Raw genomic sequence first — 17505 nt, 5'->3', positions numbered from 1 at the left:
ACCCTTAGCTTTCATATGTATGGAAATTGAAAACCTTCATTATTCTTAGGTAAACATATTCATTTGTTTTTATTTTTGCTGTTGTTCACACAACACTGACACTAATATGTAATGCAAAAGTAATATAACCTTTAATAGTATGCTCAATCTGAAAAGAAGTACTAGTTTGAGATTAAAAATAATCTTTTTATAATTTAAGGTCCTGTGTAAGGAAAAATAAATGACAAAAACTATTTTAGGATATATAGACTATTGTACTTTAAGGACATCTTAAGTAACATTTATTTTTAATAATTTTATATAAAATTTTGACTTCCAAAACTGATTTTGCTTGAATTATATCACTTTCTTGCAAGTCATATTTTTCTGTATGTCTGAATGTAAACATATGCACTTACATATAAATTTATGTAGAAAAATGAATGTCTCATTTCTTTTTTTTATTTTTATTTTTATTTTTATTTTTTTTGGTTTTTCGAGACAGGGTTTCTCTGTGGCTTTGGTCTCATTATTTCTAAACTTCTCAATACTCCACTGTATTTACTCCACTCACTACTCCAATGATCCAAGTAGGCTTTTATAAATGTATCTTATTATACATTTAATTGTGCAACGCAGGTAATGAAATACAATATTTAACTTTGTATTTTTTAACATTCTCAATTCAGTCAATTAAGCACATAGTACATATAATATCATGTTGGGCCTCATAAGGTCCCAGCATGAGGCCCAATGTAACTTCCTGAGCCTAGCTCGAGTTTGGAGACCTGTCTTTGGCCATGACTTCTGCATATGAGTGACTCAGCACAGACCTACCCAAACCCAACTCTGCCCAGCCATTGCTAACTTAGCAGGATATTATTGGCCCTTATTCCTTACCCCGCCTCAACCCATCCCAAGATTCCCACCCCCCATCTCAGCCTTATATAAGTTCCTGCCTGATGCAATAAAATGGATCCTGCTTCGACAGACCCCTGACTCAGTGTGCGAGTGTGTGTGTGTTTCTCCCTGGTAGCCAGAGGGGAGGTTTAAGTCACTCACCATCCAGCTCAGCCCCAGGGAAAGTCTGGCAAGTCTGGCTCTTCCCCCCTTCTGTTTCTGCCAGAGAACCCAGTAATATCACATATAATTTTAAATAACCAATAATATTAATTTTAGGGGAATTCACTTTTGCACTAAAGAAAAAGAGCTGAAGGTAGAAAATTGAACCTTCCACGCAGCAGTTATAGTTATATGCTGCCATGCCAGCTTCTTCCCAAAGGAGAATCCAGGCATGATTAATTATAGACATCATTACTTAGAAGAAAAACATGAGTCTTTAATTTCCTTGCTTTTGCTGGACTGAGGCTCTTCATTCTGCTGAATCTAGCAATATCTAAGAAACACTGAAGCTAAGCTGTCTGTACAGAAAGGCCCAGGTGTCGTTAGGTCGGGAACAGCAGTGTCTCCTGGGCTCTCTGATCACTGCTGCTTCCGCTGTGGATGAGCATCAACACAAAATTCACTGGCTCTAACAGAACATATCTCCTGGTGGCAAAAGGATGGTTAGATGACAATTGCATTTGGTGTCTTCTAACTTTTGGATTTCTAGGCCTTTCTGTAAAGCAAACTACATAAGTTTCAAAGTAGCAGCACTGTCCTCAGACTGTACAGACGACGTCCCGCTAGTCCTGCTAATGTGCCCCACAGAGTGTGGAGCACAAGTAAGCACACAGGAGTTCAAGAGAGCACTTTGGCTTGCCAGCTAAGACTTGTCCTCCCACTTCCTTCTAAGAATAGTCTCTTATAAGCTACCAGGAATAGCAGAAAGAATGCATCTTTCTAACTCCAAGAATGACCGTTTAGCAAGAAGTTGGGAAGCCAAACTCACTTCTCCAAGAACTAGGATCTCATTTTTTAATTTCACTTTACTCCCATCTATGCTTACCAGAGGACTAACAAGCAATGCTTTCTCCAATATCCAATATTTGTCTCCTTAGGGGAACCACATTCCAACTCAGTAAGTATCGATTATTTGACTGACCTAGGTGTTTGCATTTGTACCAAACTACCATGGACCTCAAACTTTTTATTTAAAACATTAAAACTGGAAGAAATACAGTGTGGCTTTGTGTGTGTGTGTGTGTGTGTGTGTGTGTGTGTGTGTGTGTGTGTGTGTGTGTGTGTAAAATGCAATTCTTTCTAACTCAGAAGGACAAAGGGTAGTGTTCGTTGGGTGCAAGATACAGGGATTTCTCTTCTGATTACTGGAGGTTAGGCAGCCCACTAAGCATCCTGCTAATAGAAGGTCAACAAGGGAAGCCAATATGTGTGATAAACTTTACAAGCTGTGTTGTTTTGTTCGGTGCTCTGACATTGGGAAGTGGCACTCAATTTAAGTCTGTTACAACCCTCAAATCTAAAGTATTAGTGTAAGTCAGCCACCTAAAGCAGTTAACAATTATCCCAGCAACTATTTACCCTTTAAGAAATGAATATGCAGGCTTTGAGATGCAGAGCCTGTCACTGCAGAGATGTCTGAGCACCTACACTCAAATTCCAGTCCTATTGTCCACTCTATTGGGCTTTTTAGAAAGTGAACTTTTCTAACCTGCATGTGGCTCCTAAGTAAAATGGCACTTATATCAAGCTGGGGCAGTATGGCTGTTGTGGAAATAACTGAGGGAGATGGCTGGAACTCAATACAAAATGTTTTAATTAATTAAAAATAAATAAATATTAGCAGTACTACAATGGCGAGAGAATAGAACACTTTTAAGCTGTTTTCATGTTTATCAGGTGTCTGCAGCTCCAGTGAGCTAGTGGATATACAATGGGACATATAGCATTTGTGGAGAGCATGTTTATTTATAGACTTAGAAGATTTGTAAAAATTTGATTGGATTATCTAGTAATGTGTTTTCCAATATCCAATTACTCACTTAAGTATTGAATTGAGCTCATTCAAACTTATCAATCAGCAATTTGACAATTTCAGCATTTGGGCTGTTCAAATTGAAAGGTTTACATTGATTAATTGTAATGACAAGATACATGTTTAAACAATACAAATCAAAATTAAAAGTGTGTTTTACTTCTAAACATTGTAATGGTGTCAGAAATTGAAAATTGATTCAACTTCAAACATTTTATCAGGTACTTTAAACAAAGAACTCTATTAATTCTTAATTTATTTATATATAAAATGTGTGGGCTCTCTGGAGTGATGTTTGCATTTTTATTACAAATATTGAGTGTTTTGCATAAAAATATTTTAATGTGTATCCCCACTGAGAATTACCTCACACCTTACCTTTCATATATAATTTGTAATTTGTAAATTATTCACTAAACAGCAATCATTTTAATTTGAAGACTTTTAAGAAGTTAAGTGGCTCTTACATACAATAAAGTGCACAGATCTTCAGTGTATAGGTCAAAGAATATTCATTCACACATATGTATCCTAAATAACCACTACCTAGACCCAAAGCTCTACTCTCTTTCAACATTACAGAACAATTAATTCTATTCTGACCTCTGTCATCATAGATTATTTGTGTCTCTTTAAATCTTCAAAGTTATAGGCTCATTTTTTTTATTTATAAAAGTTATTGCCCTCAGTTACACGTGTTTGGTTTAGAGTGTTACCGAGAGAGACAAGGAAACTAGTGTCGTGGTAACTCCGTTTGCCATGTATCCTTGTGCAGCAGCAGAACACCACCAAAGAAGGTGACTAGTACTGGGTGTCAGTGATGCATATAATCAAAATAATCCTAGCATAAGATTGCTAAGACAGCACTTAACCTTCAACCACGAGTGTAACCACCACACTGAATAGTTCCAGGGTTTGTACACATCAACCACTTTCATACACTCTACACAATAGGACAGGAGCAGCTGTCAACGTTTTAGTAAACTGACTGGAAACTGAGACACAGTATTTTAAGGGCCTTGTCACGCATATAATGTCTATTTAAGGACAAAGCCAAGCCTCATATTATTTCTTCTGATTTTAATCATGTTCTATTTACACAATAAAATGTAAATAAGGCAGAAAAGAAATCTGAGAATGTACCCTGCCTATCCCCACTGCAGTACTGAAGTATAAATATTTGGAAGTTAGGCTGAAATGATTTCTCCAAACCCTATTTGAAAATTTAAAACTTACTATTCGGTAAACTATGCAAATATATCTATTACTGTATTTTTAAGTAAGGAAAAATAAGAAGTTCAAGCCATAAATTATACAGACGTGCATGATAATGTGTAGGTTTTACATAATATTTTAATAAGATGCATTTTGACATAAAAACTTGTTCAATATTCTATCAGAAATGTTTGTGGATGTTTGCAAAGTGACATTTAAGGAAGCTTTATTATAGTATGACAGAACTTGTCTGTCTGTGATGACATGTAACTTTCCATTCATGCTTATCTTTGTTATACTGTAAGAAGCACAGCCAGTTAGGAGAGACCCTGACTGAAAGAAACACAGAAGTGGATGGTGACAGCTTAGAAGCTCACAGGCTCACCTCCTAATTCTCAAAATACAACTAAAAATAACAGAATTGCCAATATAATTCCAGTACTTTCTCCTGTTCAATGAGTAATCAGTCACCTTGTCACATTTCATTGAATGATGGCCACAGTTGGAGAACAAGCACTCTGCCATACATATATGTATATACATACATACATATGTCTATATATAAAAAAGCATATAGTGTGTTTGTGAAAACTGTAACATCTTTTTTAAATTTAAAATATATTACTAGCCTGTCTTAGGCAGACATGTAAGTATATTTAACTTTTATATAAAAATTTCAAAAACAAATTATAAACTGGGCACACAAGCTTAGGTTGGTCATTTAAAAGCCTCCTATTATAGATAGATAATATGACTACAGACATTATGGATATTATTTTCTTGATTTTGTTTTTGTTGGCTAAGTTCTGGCTGTCCAACCCAGTGATTGCACAAGCTGAACCAGTGCTTGGCCACTGCTCTGCATCCTCCACCCAGTCTTGTTTTTAGCTAACCGGAAAGACTGCTATTTAAGCGCAGGGCTGGGAATAGTGCAGGTGTTATCTAAAGGATGGAAGACTGTTGGGAGAGATGTTTTTGTGGTCAACGTTTATTGAGTCATAAAATTTTTACATAGAATTTTTTAAAAATTTTGACTCACAGCTTTAGAATGGATATTAAGACAACTGTATAAAGCAGAAAGAAAAGCTTATTGCATTCATTATTCCTTTCTTCATATGGTGAAATTTTGATAATTAAATAGATTGCTGCATTGGAGTTTAGGCTATAAAAGTAGGTACCCTTCGACAATACTGTTGGCACTGACAAAAACAAAAGCACAACATGGAAGCAGATACCACCCAGTGCCCAAATCATCCACCATTCTCTGTGTTTACCAAAAGTCACCAGCTAGTTTTCATGGAAATTCTATGAAAGCAAATATTGCTCTTATGTCAAGTCCTAAACTGAATAACAAAAAAATTAAGTTTTCCCACTTATAATGTTTGGGCAGGCAGGCCAAAGAGTATGAGTAATTTAGCTCTTAAACTAATATTACTCAACAGAGTATGAAAAGGAAAATACATTCTGTGAATCAGTTGAATTCTAGAATGGTAACTATGTTGTGGTCATTTCACTGTCTAATAATAAGAAATCCCCAGTATGCTTCCACAAGGAGGAATCCATTCATGAGATTTGTCCTACTTGAAGCTTTTTTAGCAGAGGTAACTATTTTTTTCTCTACAACAACAGACCTTAAATAAAAATCTGGTACTGTTTCTGTATCATTTTTGTTCAGTATTTACAATTTAACTTAAAAAAATCTTATAAACATTATAGGTTCCTGTAGGAACTATAGAACTATTATACATAATATTTTATTTTAAGTGGTTTACGATGTTGTACTAGGCAGTCAGCATACGTTACTTTTTGTTCATAGATAAACTGATTACAGTGTATTGTATTTGGAGCATGATGCCATATGGTATTGCCATTGCTTTCCAGAAGTCTATGGCCTCAATTGGATAAACCAAGAGAAAGCAAGTGACAGTCTATACAGAGATTAGACAATGATTTTCCAAGTGGAAAACAGTGTTATGATCAATAAGTGAGCTTAAATCTCTAAACCTAACTAAGTCCATGAAGATTCTAACTTCCTTAAGACATGAATCCTGACTTGAAGTACTGACTCCTTTTAAGATTTTTTTTTTCTCTACTTTCTCCAAGCTACAGTTATAGTGGGAGCACAGCAGCTGCTGTTGAGTGACAAACATAAAATAATATTTTTTTCGTTTACTCTTCCCCCTTGCAATCTGTTTTGTAAACTGATGTTAGAGTGTCATTATTGAAATTTAAATATGACACTGCCATTCTCATCTCACATGTAATACACTTGTGACTAATGGTGCTTAAAGTCCTTGAATAGTTCAAAAAACCTACCAAGTCCTGTCCCGACTACCCTGTTGAATACGGACTGATAGTTCCATTCAGAGAGAATTCCTGAGAGTGGCAGGGCCAGGCTGTGCCATGCTCTGGGTTTCCCTCATGAACACTTCTCCATGGGTACCTGTAGAGTCCCTTTCACATTCCAGCTTTAAGTCCAACACCAACACCTCAAGAAAACCTTGGATTGAGCCCCCCGCGCTCTTTTAAAATTCCACTCGCTATATGGCAAGTCTTTAAAATATGCCACCATTTTCATTTATTGTATATATTCTTTTAAATGGTGAGCCTCCTGAGCAGGCTATAAAATGTCAAGCTAGGAGCTACTTATGCATGTAATCACCATTTCATTGTATAAGCCTAAAGCTCTGACATGTGTAAAACCGTCAATCTATCTATACTTCTGTGTAAAAAGAGATGAAAAAGTGAATTATGAATGTGTATCATTAAATCTCTGATCTCAGTAAAGTTATGTAAAAGAGTTTCATTGAAGCAGCACTTAAGACATTTAGTGCACTGCCATGTCCAATAATATTAAACAATAATGCATCTTTATAGTAATTTGAATAGAGAAACTGAAAGAAAATGACACCACAATCTAGTATGAAATCTTAACATGTGATCATGAAAATTCTAGGATTTACTTAGATCTGGAGATTAATAATTCCTTATTAATCATCATTTTGTTCTGTTTGGGTTTTTATTGCTGTTTTTGTTGTTTGGTTAGTCCTAGCTGTCCTTGAACTCACAGAGATCCACCTGCTTCTGCCTCCCTAGTGCTGGGATTAATAGCATGGGCTGCAACCACCAGATGGTTCTTAATTGCTTTAAATAGAAGGCCACTACAATATATTGAACCTCCTAAACTAAGTGTAAAAGGAATTGTAGGGACAGGAGATGCCTTAATTCTCTGTGTTTAATATTTGCTTAACTATAATCTTTCCTGCACATTTTCTGTAATGAATATTTACTTACTTTGTTTTTAAATTGGGTTTATAAAGAATGTGGTAATCAGTGTAAATACTGAATGGAGCCAGAGCCTTGTTTACACTTCATCTGAATAGAAATCATCTTCCCCAGTCGTCAATGCATGATCGGTGTTGGGAGAGGCATCTACTCCAATTAATTATTCAATAGTCACTTGACACACATGAAACAGAAAATAGGCAAAGTGAGGCCAATGCTTCTGGGAAGACAAATTATGCCTTAATCATTCCATTTCATTTCTTTGATAATCAGAAGAATTCAGACTTTTGTTTTCTTGCCATGACTAGTGGTGATCTTTACATTCCATTTTAATTCAAATTTTCAAAATGAATCAATGCTCAGAACAATTCTGATGGACTTAGTTTCTTGGGATGACTTTTCTTAGGCATCAGATACTATACTGCTCCAATATTCATCATGTTCATTCCAAATTATGCACCTTACAGAAAGAACTATGCATTTGTCAAAACAAAATGTATTTTGGAAACATCTAATTCTGTTTCTCTTTGAGATTACTTTTTTTTTCAGGCTTTCTCCAGTCTTAACTGTTCCTGATTATGCATGATCCTTGGATCCCTACATTAAAATGCATTGAAATATTTTTAAAATTCATTTAAAACACTCTCCCACACAGTACAAGCTGTCATTGTGTCATATTTGTTTCTTAATTTAAGAAAGGAAGTTATATTTCATTAAGTTGCCTTCTTTATCATTTAAAGTGGCATCAGGATGCTTAAAGAAATATTTTCCCATAAAAATAATAATTGCCATTTTTTATTAATCAGTACAAATGTAGGCAACTTCAAGTTATACTGCTGAATTCCTCATCTAGCTATCATATTTAGGATTTACAATTCAGCTAGATTTGATAGAGGAAAACAATTGCTCTGTTCTATTTTTGTAAAACAAGGAATCTGGTATTATGTTCAGAGAAATTTACCAACAAAACTGAAGTGCAGTATGAGACATAGGATACAGTTATCTCTAATGATTTATGTCAAAGAACCGAACATAAACCCAATGAAAACAAAGCGCAGTTAATAACTCTTAAACACCCCACCAATGTTCCAGTGAATGCTACAGAACACTCCTGAATAACACTTTTTTTTTCTTCCTAACTAACTCTCTTTGCTGGTTAAGCAGTTACAAATTTCATCATGTCTTCCTCTCTTTAAAAGCCAAATGGGAGAGAGCTGCCAAGTCTAATAAGAATTACAAAGGCTGCCTCCTCTCTCAGCAGTATCAGCCAAGAGGGGAAATTAAAGAAAAAAAAAATCGCACAATAAACCACAGTCACACATAGAGCTTTTGGTCGCTGTCTTTTCAAATCAGATATAATTATAATAATTTGCTTTTTCTCCCCACTTCAACCATACATACTATATACCATACACTGACTGCTTTGATTTGACCCCAAGCTATGAGCCTAGCAGAAACCAAGACACCTCTTTTGCTTAGCCACTAATATGTTTCATCCTAGCCATATCACTCACTCTCTTTCTGTTTATGGGTTTCCTTGCATTTATAAAGGAATAATTTTCTTGGTCATTGTTATAAAAAATAAAAATAATAAACATAGAAGAGATACACATAAAACTGTATTTTCTATGTAAAGGGGTGAATAGATGTGCTTTATTTTAAGCCTTAAGGACCACGGAAACAACTGGGCTTCTGCTACTCACAGAAATGACATCAGTTGGGTTTCTTTGGAAAATATCTTACCATTGCTAGCATGCATCTTGTTCAAGAGCCTGGACAATCTTCCCAGCCCAGAGACATCTAAATTGCTCTAGCACTTTGTTACCAAAGATTTGTTAACCAGGAACTACATTACTCATCTATATCACTCTTCAGCATTAGCTGACCTGTCTCATACTTGAAGAAACCAAAGAAATCACAAAATTCCATTAAAATACGGCAAATTTGGGGGATGGAACCAGTGAAACCAATACTACTTTCTAAAAGCCTCCTGTTCTTGAAGAAAATCTCTTATTTTTCCACAACTAGGAGCAGGTTTTGGATCTGTAATGATACCCAGGATCTATGGACTGTCGAGTGTGATTTGACCCCTAACCATGTGGACAGCTCTACCCTAGATGGTCCAAGATTGCTTACCCTACATTTAATTTTCTCACCAAACACATGCTCAGTCTTCTAGAGGCAAGGTGGGTGTACTATATTACTAGTGGTACAGGGCTATGTAGGTGGGCAATAGCCATCAAACTACAGGGACCTGCCAAACTTGGGCTGAGGTTTTAGGTGACCATTCTATTGGTCACTGGGAAATAGGTAGACTTGCATGGACAGGGTGTCAGAATGTGAGGGAGGCTTGCCCATTAAGAGGCTGCAAAGGGAGGAGCTATCTGCGGAGGACAGCATGGCCTTGAGGAACAAGTCTTCACCTGGAGGCATCCGAAGGAAGAAGGCCCCATGCACCGGCCTCCCGCCCAGCCCAGGCCGAGGCTCCACGGGGGTCGGGCAGACCTTACCTTGGCTGCAGTCTTTGCCTCGGAAGCCTGTCCTCGAGCAGTCGCACACGGCCTGGTCGTCGATCACGGAGCACACGCCTCCATTGAGGCACACGCCACCTTCGCCCTCGTCGCCCGCCTCGCACGGGCTTCCCCCGCCGCTGTTGGGCGGCTCGTCGTCCAGCTTGACCTCGCCGCTGTCCACAGGCAGCGCCTGCGATGAGTTGACCCGGACATCACGGATCCAGCCCTTGAAGGGCTCGCGTTCCCTCACCGAGGCCAGGGTGAGCTTGAGCGCTGCAGCTCGCAGTTCCGGGGGCAGGCCGCCCACGAAGAGCCCGCTGAACACCGTCATGTCCCTGCGCTTGGACTTGACCTCCACCCACTTGGCCTCGGCCTGGTCGATGTAGAGCGTGGTGTTGCGGAACTGGCGACGGATGCGCACATTGTGCCACACGCCGTCGTTGACTGGTGTGTCCGCCAGCAGCGTGGCAGGCTCGGCGCAGAAGATGGAGAAGCTGAGCTGCAGGCGGCCACCCCGAGTCAGGATGAGCTCCAGGAAGTCGCAGAAGCCCTCGTCGTCGAAGTAGAGCACGAGGCCCCGGGCGCTGCGTGTCTTCAGCTGGAAGCTCATCTCGCTCTCACAGCAGGCGTTCCACTTGGGGAAGCGTGTCCACTGGCCCTCGGCACCCGGGAACTCCAACCCGCTGCCCAATTCTGCCCAGCAGCCCAGCAGCAGCAGCGACAGGCATAGAAGAAAGCAGCCCCCGCGCTGAACCAGCGCCGACCCCATGCTCGGGGCTGGGGTACGGCGGGGGGGAGCAGGGGGCGACAGGGTCGAAACGGTCCTGGACACCGTCACGGAGAAATGGGGGTCTGCAGAGGAGTGGGGGGGAGGGGGCAGGTGGAAACAGGAGGGGCTCACCCTCCTCTAGGTCTTTTTTTCTTCTTCTTCTCTTCCAGCAGCCCCTTCCTCTCTCCCAGTAGTCCCCTTCCAACAGGAAATCAGAAACCCCAGTGGTACAGGCTAGCCACAGAACTTCCAGGCCAAAGGGAGGAGACACTTTGGAGGCAACGCTCTGCAAAAGATTGTCACCGAGGCTCAGGAAAAATCACAGATCCATTTGCATCCAGTGATGTAAAGTAAGGAAAACTGTTGCTTCAAAAACACGTCACTCTTTCAATATCAACACCTGCAATGTACCACCGGTGTGGTGCCAGCGAAAGGGAAGCAGAGTGAAGAGGCAACACGCACTCTTCTCAGGAAGTGGCAGGAAGCCAACAATGCGCCAGTATCTTTGGATTTTGGAGAACCTTGAGGGCCTTCCAGATGTTGGCCCCAAGCACAAACTGAGAAAGGACACTAGTAATACCAGAAAAGCATCAGATGCCTGCTTCTTCTGCCATATCATGGGCTTCCAGCACCACCGAAGCCAAGGGCAAATTTCTTGTGCGTGCGTCTCCGGGATGATTTCACCTTATGTTTACCAACCCTGCCAGTAGGACTCAAACCCTGTTGTGAAACAGCCAGAAACTGCTAGATGGTGAAGTCAAATCCCAACAGCTCTTCGATTTTCTCCACCTCTGCAAGGCCACACTAAGGTGCCAGCATGTCAATTGGTTGTATATTGGCGATGCATTTTTATTTTATTTTGTCTTTTTATAAGAACCCAAAAAATCTGTGGAAATTAAAATAAAAATTAAGGCCTGTAGTCAATTATAGTATTATATAAATCATTACTCAACTAGGAAAGCAAGTATGTAACCTGTGGTTTTGACAAACCAAAGAATTAATCTTGCTGGATACAGGTGTGTGTGTGTGTGTGTGTGTGTGTGTGTGTGTGTGTGTACACAGTAAGGCCTAGTATTTCCTACTATTTAAATGTCATACTCTTACCGAAAGCTATTACAACCTCAAGTTTACCATTTCTGTTCATTGGTAACCCAGGATTTTAATAATAATTTGGATATGATTTCCTTTTCAATTGTCCAAGAAAGTTCTAATTTCCAAATTGTACCAAGAGAGAAATGAAAAGCCCCTTTAAAGGTTTCCTCCTCATACTGTGTGCTGGTTACAGGGAGAGTTAATACAACCTGTTCAAACCTCAGCTAAGAGCTACTTTTATAACAGGTAAACATATCAAATTTCAGCAGGAAGATGCTGGCTTACATTTATATAGCATTCCACTTCACTTGTCTCCCAGACAACGGGAATGTAAGCTTCTTGGGAGCCTTTTTAAAATTTTCAGCAAATATATTCCTCCCTTTTATCACATACATAATCTGTTATAATAAAAAAAATATCTAACTGGAGCCAAAATTAGCAGTATTTATTTTCTTACTGCCATAATATTAGCTATTTCAAAAATGGGTATTTAATATTCTGCCTAACAGCATAGTAATCTGACTCCTCCTCAAGTCTTTATCTGGCTGCCAGCCATTAGGATTTGTGTGGTCAGAACAGCAGTTGGCATGTATGTCACCTCAGCTGTTATAGCTCCAGGATGCTAGAATTTAAAGCCTTACCTTTGAATCAGTCAGTGTGCTATTAAATCACTTCTTTTTATTTAACTCTAATCTGACAGACTTTTGAATGGTAGAAACAATAAATCTTAAAGGAGTGGCTATGAATTTTTTAAACCAAATAACTCATGTTTTGAGAAAAATTAAAATGTATCATTTGTTCATTCCAATTGAACAACCGCTCTCATCATGTCTCACTATCTCCTACACACACACACACACACACACACACACACACACACCAAATTTATTGCTTGGACACAGAGCTCACTATCCAATTAACACTTTCTTCCCTACAAGCTGAAACTAGCAGTAATTTATGGCACTGCATTGTGGCTGCTCCTCTGTGGAGGGGACTGAGAGCATTTCTCTTCAGTTCAGAGTGATCCCTACAGGTGTCAGCTGAGAGCCATCAAGCTAGGGGATCCCACTTCAAGTTCCTGCCCAGATGAAATTGATGACGGGTTCTCTTCTTCCAGCACACACCTCCCCCCATACACACACCTCACACACACAATGCACTCATACACTTCTTACCTAATGGTAACAAAAATCTCAGTTGCCTATTTATTATGGCTGATACATTCCTCACCCTCAGGTCTTAAAAGTCATATCTCTTCTACTCCTGTGCCAAACCCAAAGAAAGCTGCTTTTAAAAATGATCAATAATAACATATTATTCAGCAACTCTCAATGTTTAAGTAGGATGTGGAATATGATAAATGTTCAGCATTTAGTAAAATTAGTCTGCTCTGTCAAAAAAAGTATGCTTAGAGACCATTCTCAGGTTGTTTGTGTATCTGTCTCTGTCTCTATCTCTCCCTCGGTCTCTGTTTCTGACTCTGTCTTTCAACACACACACACACACACACACACGGAGGGGGGGAGGCATAGAGACAGGCTTAGTGGCTGACTGTTGGATCTTATTATTGTATAATTTTATATATCTCACAAACCTTTCTGCCCCCTTGTTCCTGCCCTCCTCCTCTGATGCACACCTTGACCATTTTGTAAAGGATGGAAGGAAGGAGGGGGAAATCTGGAAGAATGTATAGATATATTCTTATCACAAGGAAAGGTCACGGGCTCTTCCAGTTCCCAGAGGAAGCTCATTGTGTGAGAGACAGTATCTGTATTTTTATGGCGAAAGAGGATTCTCTCGCAGTGCTCAGAAAAGACCTGGAGAGTTCACAAATTAGAGGATGAAATAAAGGGATCTGAAAAACAACCATACCGCAGCCAAAACAAGAAGCGCTCTAATTCAAAAGCTGCCTAACAGCCTCATTAATCTTTTCTTTTGTTTCTAGAACAAAATTCATTCCCAAGTCACCGGAAGGATCAATATAGCATGCTGATCAGCTGCAGTTACGCTTATTTTATTATGTTTTTGGTGACATACACACATGCTCTCTCTCTCTCACACACACACATACATACACATACACCCCTTATCATAAAACCTTTCAATATATATATATCCCCATAAAGAATCTGAAATTCTGTGGGAGAAATATTACAAGTTTTATCTTTATGCCTCTGGCTTTCGCAAAGTACCTCAATACCAATGCACACCCAATATTCTCCCTGGCTTTCCCGCCCAGTCTCTAAGCACCATCCCTGAGACCAGCGCGGTTTCTTGGAGCCTGAAGTCTATTGCACAAATTAAGGATGGGCACAGTCAGGACTGATGGGGAAGCAAGAGAAAGAAAGAGATGTAGATATGTTTTATTTTATTGTTTTGCTTTCTAGCTGCCTTTCTCTTTTCTTTCTTTAAATAATAAATCACTGCATTGAACCTTTAAGTTGCTACCTAGTTCCACCATCTCATCTTCTTGCTATTTGAAAGGCTACATGCAAAACAAGCAAAATCTACACTCCTCCACCCTCCCACCACCCATCCTTCCCTCTCTCTGTATTTGTGGCATATTCTGGCCCAGTTACAACAGGGAAACATACCCTTCTCTAGCTTGCCTCGCCCCAACCCCTCCCCCAGGCCAAATTGAGCTTCTTTACCTGCCTGGTTATTCCCTTAGCTCCAGCCAGAGCCTGAAGCATGCATCGGTCAATGCGAATTTCCTGAGGTTTAAGAATAAGGCGATTGTTGTTGCCTTTTTCCGAGGCGTCAGGCTTGAGCGTCTATCTCCAAGAGTGCGGAGGGGAAGAACATGCAACGGAGGGGAGCAGCAGGGGGAGCAGGAGGAGGATGAGAGGGAAAGGGGGAAGGAAGAGGCGGTGGTGAAACCCGAGAAGGCTGGGTTACGTGACGCCGGGTGCTGTCCTTCTGAAAGAGAAGGGCGGAGCTGAGCTCTCCGCAGTACCATGGAGAGCGGCCGGCCGGTCTTCTGGCTGGGGAACTGGTGGCCTCAGTGGGCAGCTGCAGCACCTTACAAGTTCAGACGCTGAGAAGCAAGGTGCCTCTACCTTTGCATCGTCCCTTTGTAGGGGGAATCTGGGGGGAGAAGACTTGCCATAGGCACTTCTAACTAGTCACTGGCCCCCCTCCCTGCCGAAAGAGAGAGAGAGAGAGAGAGAGAGAGAGAGAGAGAGAGAGAGAGAGAGAGAGGAACCAGAGTCACGTAGCCTACTGAGCATGCCCAGGCCCCTGCTAGACCCACAAAAATCTTGTGGAGATTCCACTTCTCCGGGATTTAGTCGGGATTGGGCGGGGGTACCTGAGAAGATGCCAAGAAAGGATTCAGCAGCTAAAGGGAAGGAACAGAAACCGAGGAGCTAGTGACTAAGACGAGCTCTGGCTGGATATGTACCTGGATCTCCTGTTCTGAACCCTTGCAAACCTCTTTTAGGAATGCAGGGACAGGCGGGACCCACCACCCTCACTGGCTGTCTACTGTACCCAATGCTCCTGCCCCACCCCTTTCTGTAAACCTGGCCTGAGCCATCTGCCTCTGCTGTGATAAAAGGACTTTAGAGAAACCCACCAGACTATCACTCCAAGTTGGAGACCAGACTCATGCATCTGACATGGTGCTTTCCTGGCAGCTTTTTCTTCCTCCAGCTTCCCATTCTCTGCCTTTGCTTTGAGCATTTTGAGCTGAACCAAGTTCTCTACCTATTTAACTCTTCCCTCCATCTCTGCCTTCCTTTAGACTCCGGTAAAACCTGGAGAAAGTGCAGCGCAGTCTGAGCCTCTCACTGTGTAATTGGGCATGCCCAGTAGGCATTTTTGTAACTGGTGAAGAAGGAGTTAACTCTAAGCGAACATGCAGACAAAGTGGTTAGAAGTCTGGAGTCGGTAGCTTTAAATTATGCTTTCAGGCCCTTGGACATTTAAATTTCTATCCCCCCTTTTATTTCTACCACAGGTTAGTTTTAGAATAGAAATATCAGATGTTTTTATTTAAACATCACAGACTTGATAGCCTCAGTCTCAAATGCTGAGGTAAGAGTATTTTCTGCCTTCAGGCTCTTTAAAAGAAAAATGCAAGAACTAGGAAAATTCAGGAGCCTTGAGATTTTAAAATTCAAGATTCTTTTCCACCCAAAAAAGCCAGAATCCTCTCCTAATGATGAGCATGTTTATACTTTTGCTACTTTTGTTCAAATGTATAAGTAACCTGAATACAGAAAGCCCAGGTTTAGGTCTATTTTTAATGCTCTTAGAAAAGCAGTTTTATCTAGTGATGACATGTCTAGAAAATAGAAACACATTGGCTGAGTGTGAGTTCCAACTCTGACATTTACTAGCTGTGACCTTGGCATGACACTTAAACACATGAAACCTTAATCACCTAGTCTATAAGATGGGTGCAATCATAGTCTCCATTTAAGGTTCTTGAGTGCATTGATACAAAAGTATTATGAATTCTGCCATTGCTAAGTGTTTTGATGAACAATTCCTACCCAACTCTATACTATCTGACACTGTGACAGGCACTTTGAAAGCTAAGACTCTTGACTGTAAAATAGCAATGACCAACTTGTTCTCCAAAAATGCTTAAGTGTGTACACGTATTTAAGTCACAAATGAAATATTAAAAGTATAGCTAAGTCTCAGAAAAGCTGCTATTAAAGTTATGATATTTGTAAGTTGACATGAAATAAAAGTAGTCTGTTTGTCTCAGGGCCTTTTCTTGTTTTCCTGATAATCATTTGCTGATAGTTTCTTGAGAGCAAGTGGCATAAACAGCACAACAAAATTGGAACGAGCCTGAATTATTGACCCAGAAATGGAATGGATGCAATATATTAAAATATCTAATTCAGAATGGGAGGGGGTAGGATAACTTGAGTAAATGAGATGGTCAGGATTGAGGAAGTACAGAGACAGAGAGCAAGGAAAGACATATATTCATTGAGGGAGTCATTATGAGACTAGCAAGAAACCTGGCACTAGAAAAATTCCCAGGAATCTACAAGAAAGACCCCAGCTAAGACTAAGAAATTGTGGAGAGGGTGTCTGAACTGGCCTTGCCCTGTAGTCTGAGTAATTACTATTATAAATGCCATTATAGAAACTACATCCAGCAACTGATGGAATCAGATGCAGAGATCGACAGTGGACCACTGGGCTGAGCTCCCAAAGTCCAGTTGAAGAGAGGGAGCAGTGAGAATATGAGTAAAGAAGTCAAGACCATGATGGGAATACCGGGTGAAACAGCTTACCTGAGCTTATGGGAGTCCACCAACTCTGCCCTGACAGGAAGGGAACCAACATAGGACCAAACTAGACCATCTGAATGTGGCTGACAATTGTGTAGCTGTGGCAGACTGTGAGGCCACTGGCAGTGAGACCAGGATTTATCCCTACTGCTTGTTCTGACTTTTTGGAACCCATTCTCTTAGGAGGGATACCTTCCTCACCCTAGATATAGTGAGGAGGACCTCGATCCTGCCTCAAAGGAATGTGCTAGAACATGTTGACACCCAATGGGAAGTCTTACCCTACCTGAGGAGTGGATGGGGGATGGGAATGCCAAGCAAGATGGAGAAGGAGGAGGGGAGTATGTGGGAAGTGGATTTGGTATGCAAAATGAGAAAAGATAGCTTTAAAAAATTAAGTAATAAAAATCTAATTCAGATTATATTGTCATTATGGGATTCATTAAATTCTCAAGATGT

The 17505-nt window shown here is 40.3% G+C and overlaps 1 protein-coding gene across 2 annotated transcripts in view; it reads right to left on the bottom strand.

Moving 5' to 3' along the window:
• The window catches only part of LOC102002213 (neurexin-1), a 109275-nt gene extending 94366 nt beyond the window's left edge, over positions 1-14909 (bottom strand). The window contains exons 1-2 of one of the 2 annotated variants that reach the window (XM_026785960.1): positions 14440-14909; positions 9925-11582 (exon numbers count right to left, since the gene is read on the bottom strand). In XM_026785960.1, coding sequence (XP_026641761.1) covers positions 9925-10696 — 772 coding nt within the window. In that variant the 5' untranslated portion in view covers positions 10697-11582; positions 14440-14909. The remainder of the gene's footprint in view (positions 1-9924; positions 11583-14439) is intronic. The other variant, XM_026785961.1, reaches the window with a different exon arrangement.
• Between the last annotated feature and the right edge of the window lie 2596 nt (positions 14910-17505).

This window comes from Microtus ochrogaster, linkage group LG3 (assembly GCF_000317375.1).
Source record: "Microtus ochrogaster isolate Prairie Vole_2 linkage group LG3, MicOch1.0, whole genome shotgun sequence".
Taxonomy (NCBI): domain Eukaryota; kingdom Metazoa; phylum Chordata; class Mammalia; order Rodentia; family Cricetidae; genus Microtus; species Microtus ochrogaster.
This window is presented reverse-complemented; position numbering and strand designations above follow the sequence as displayed.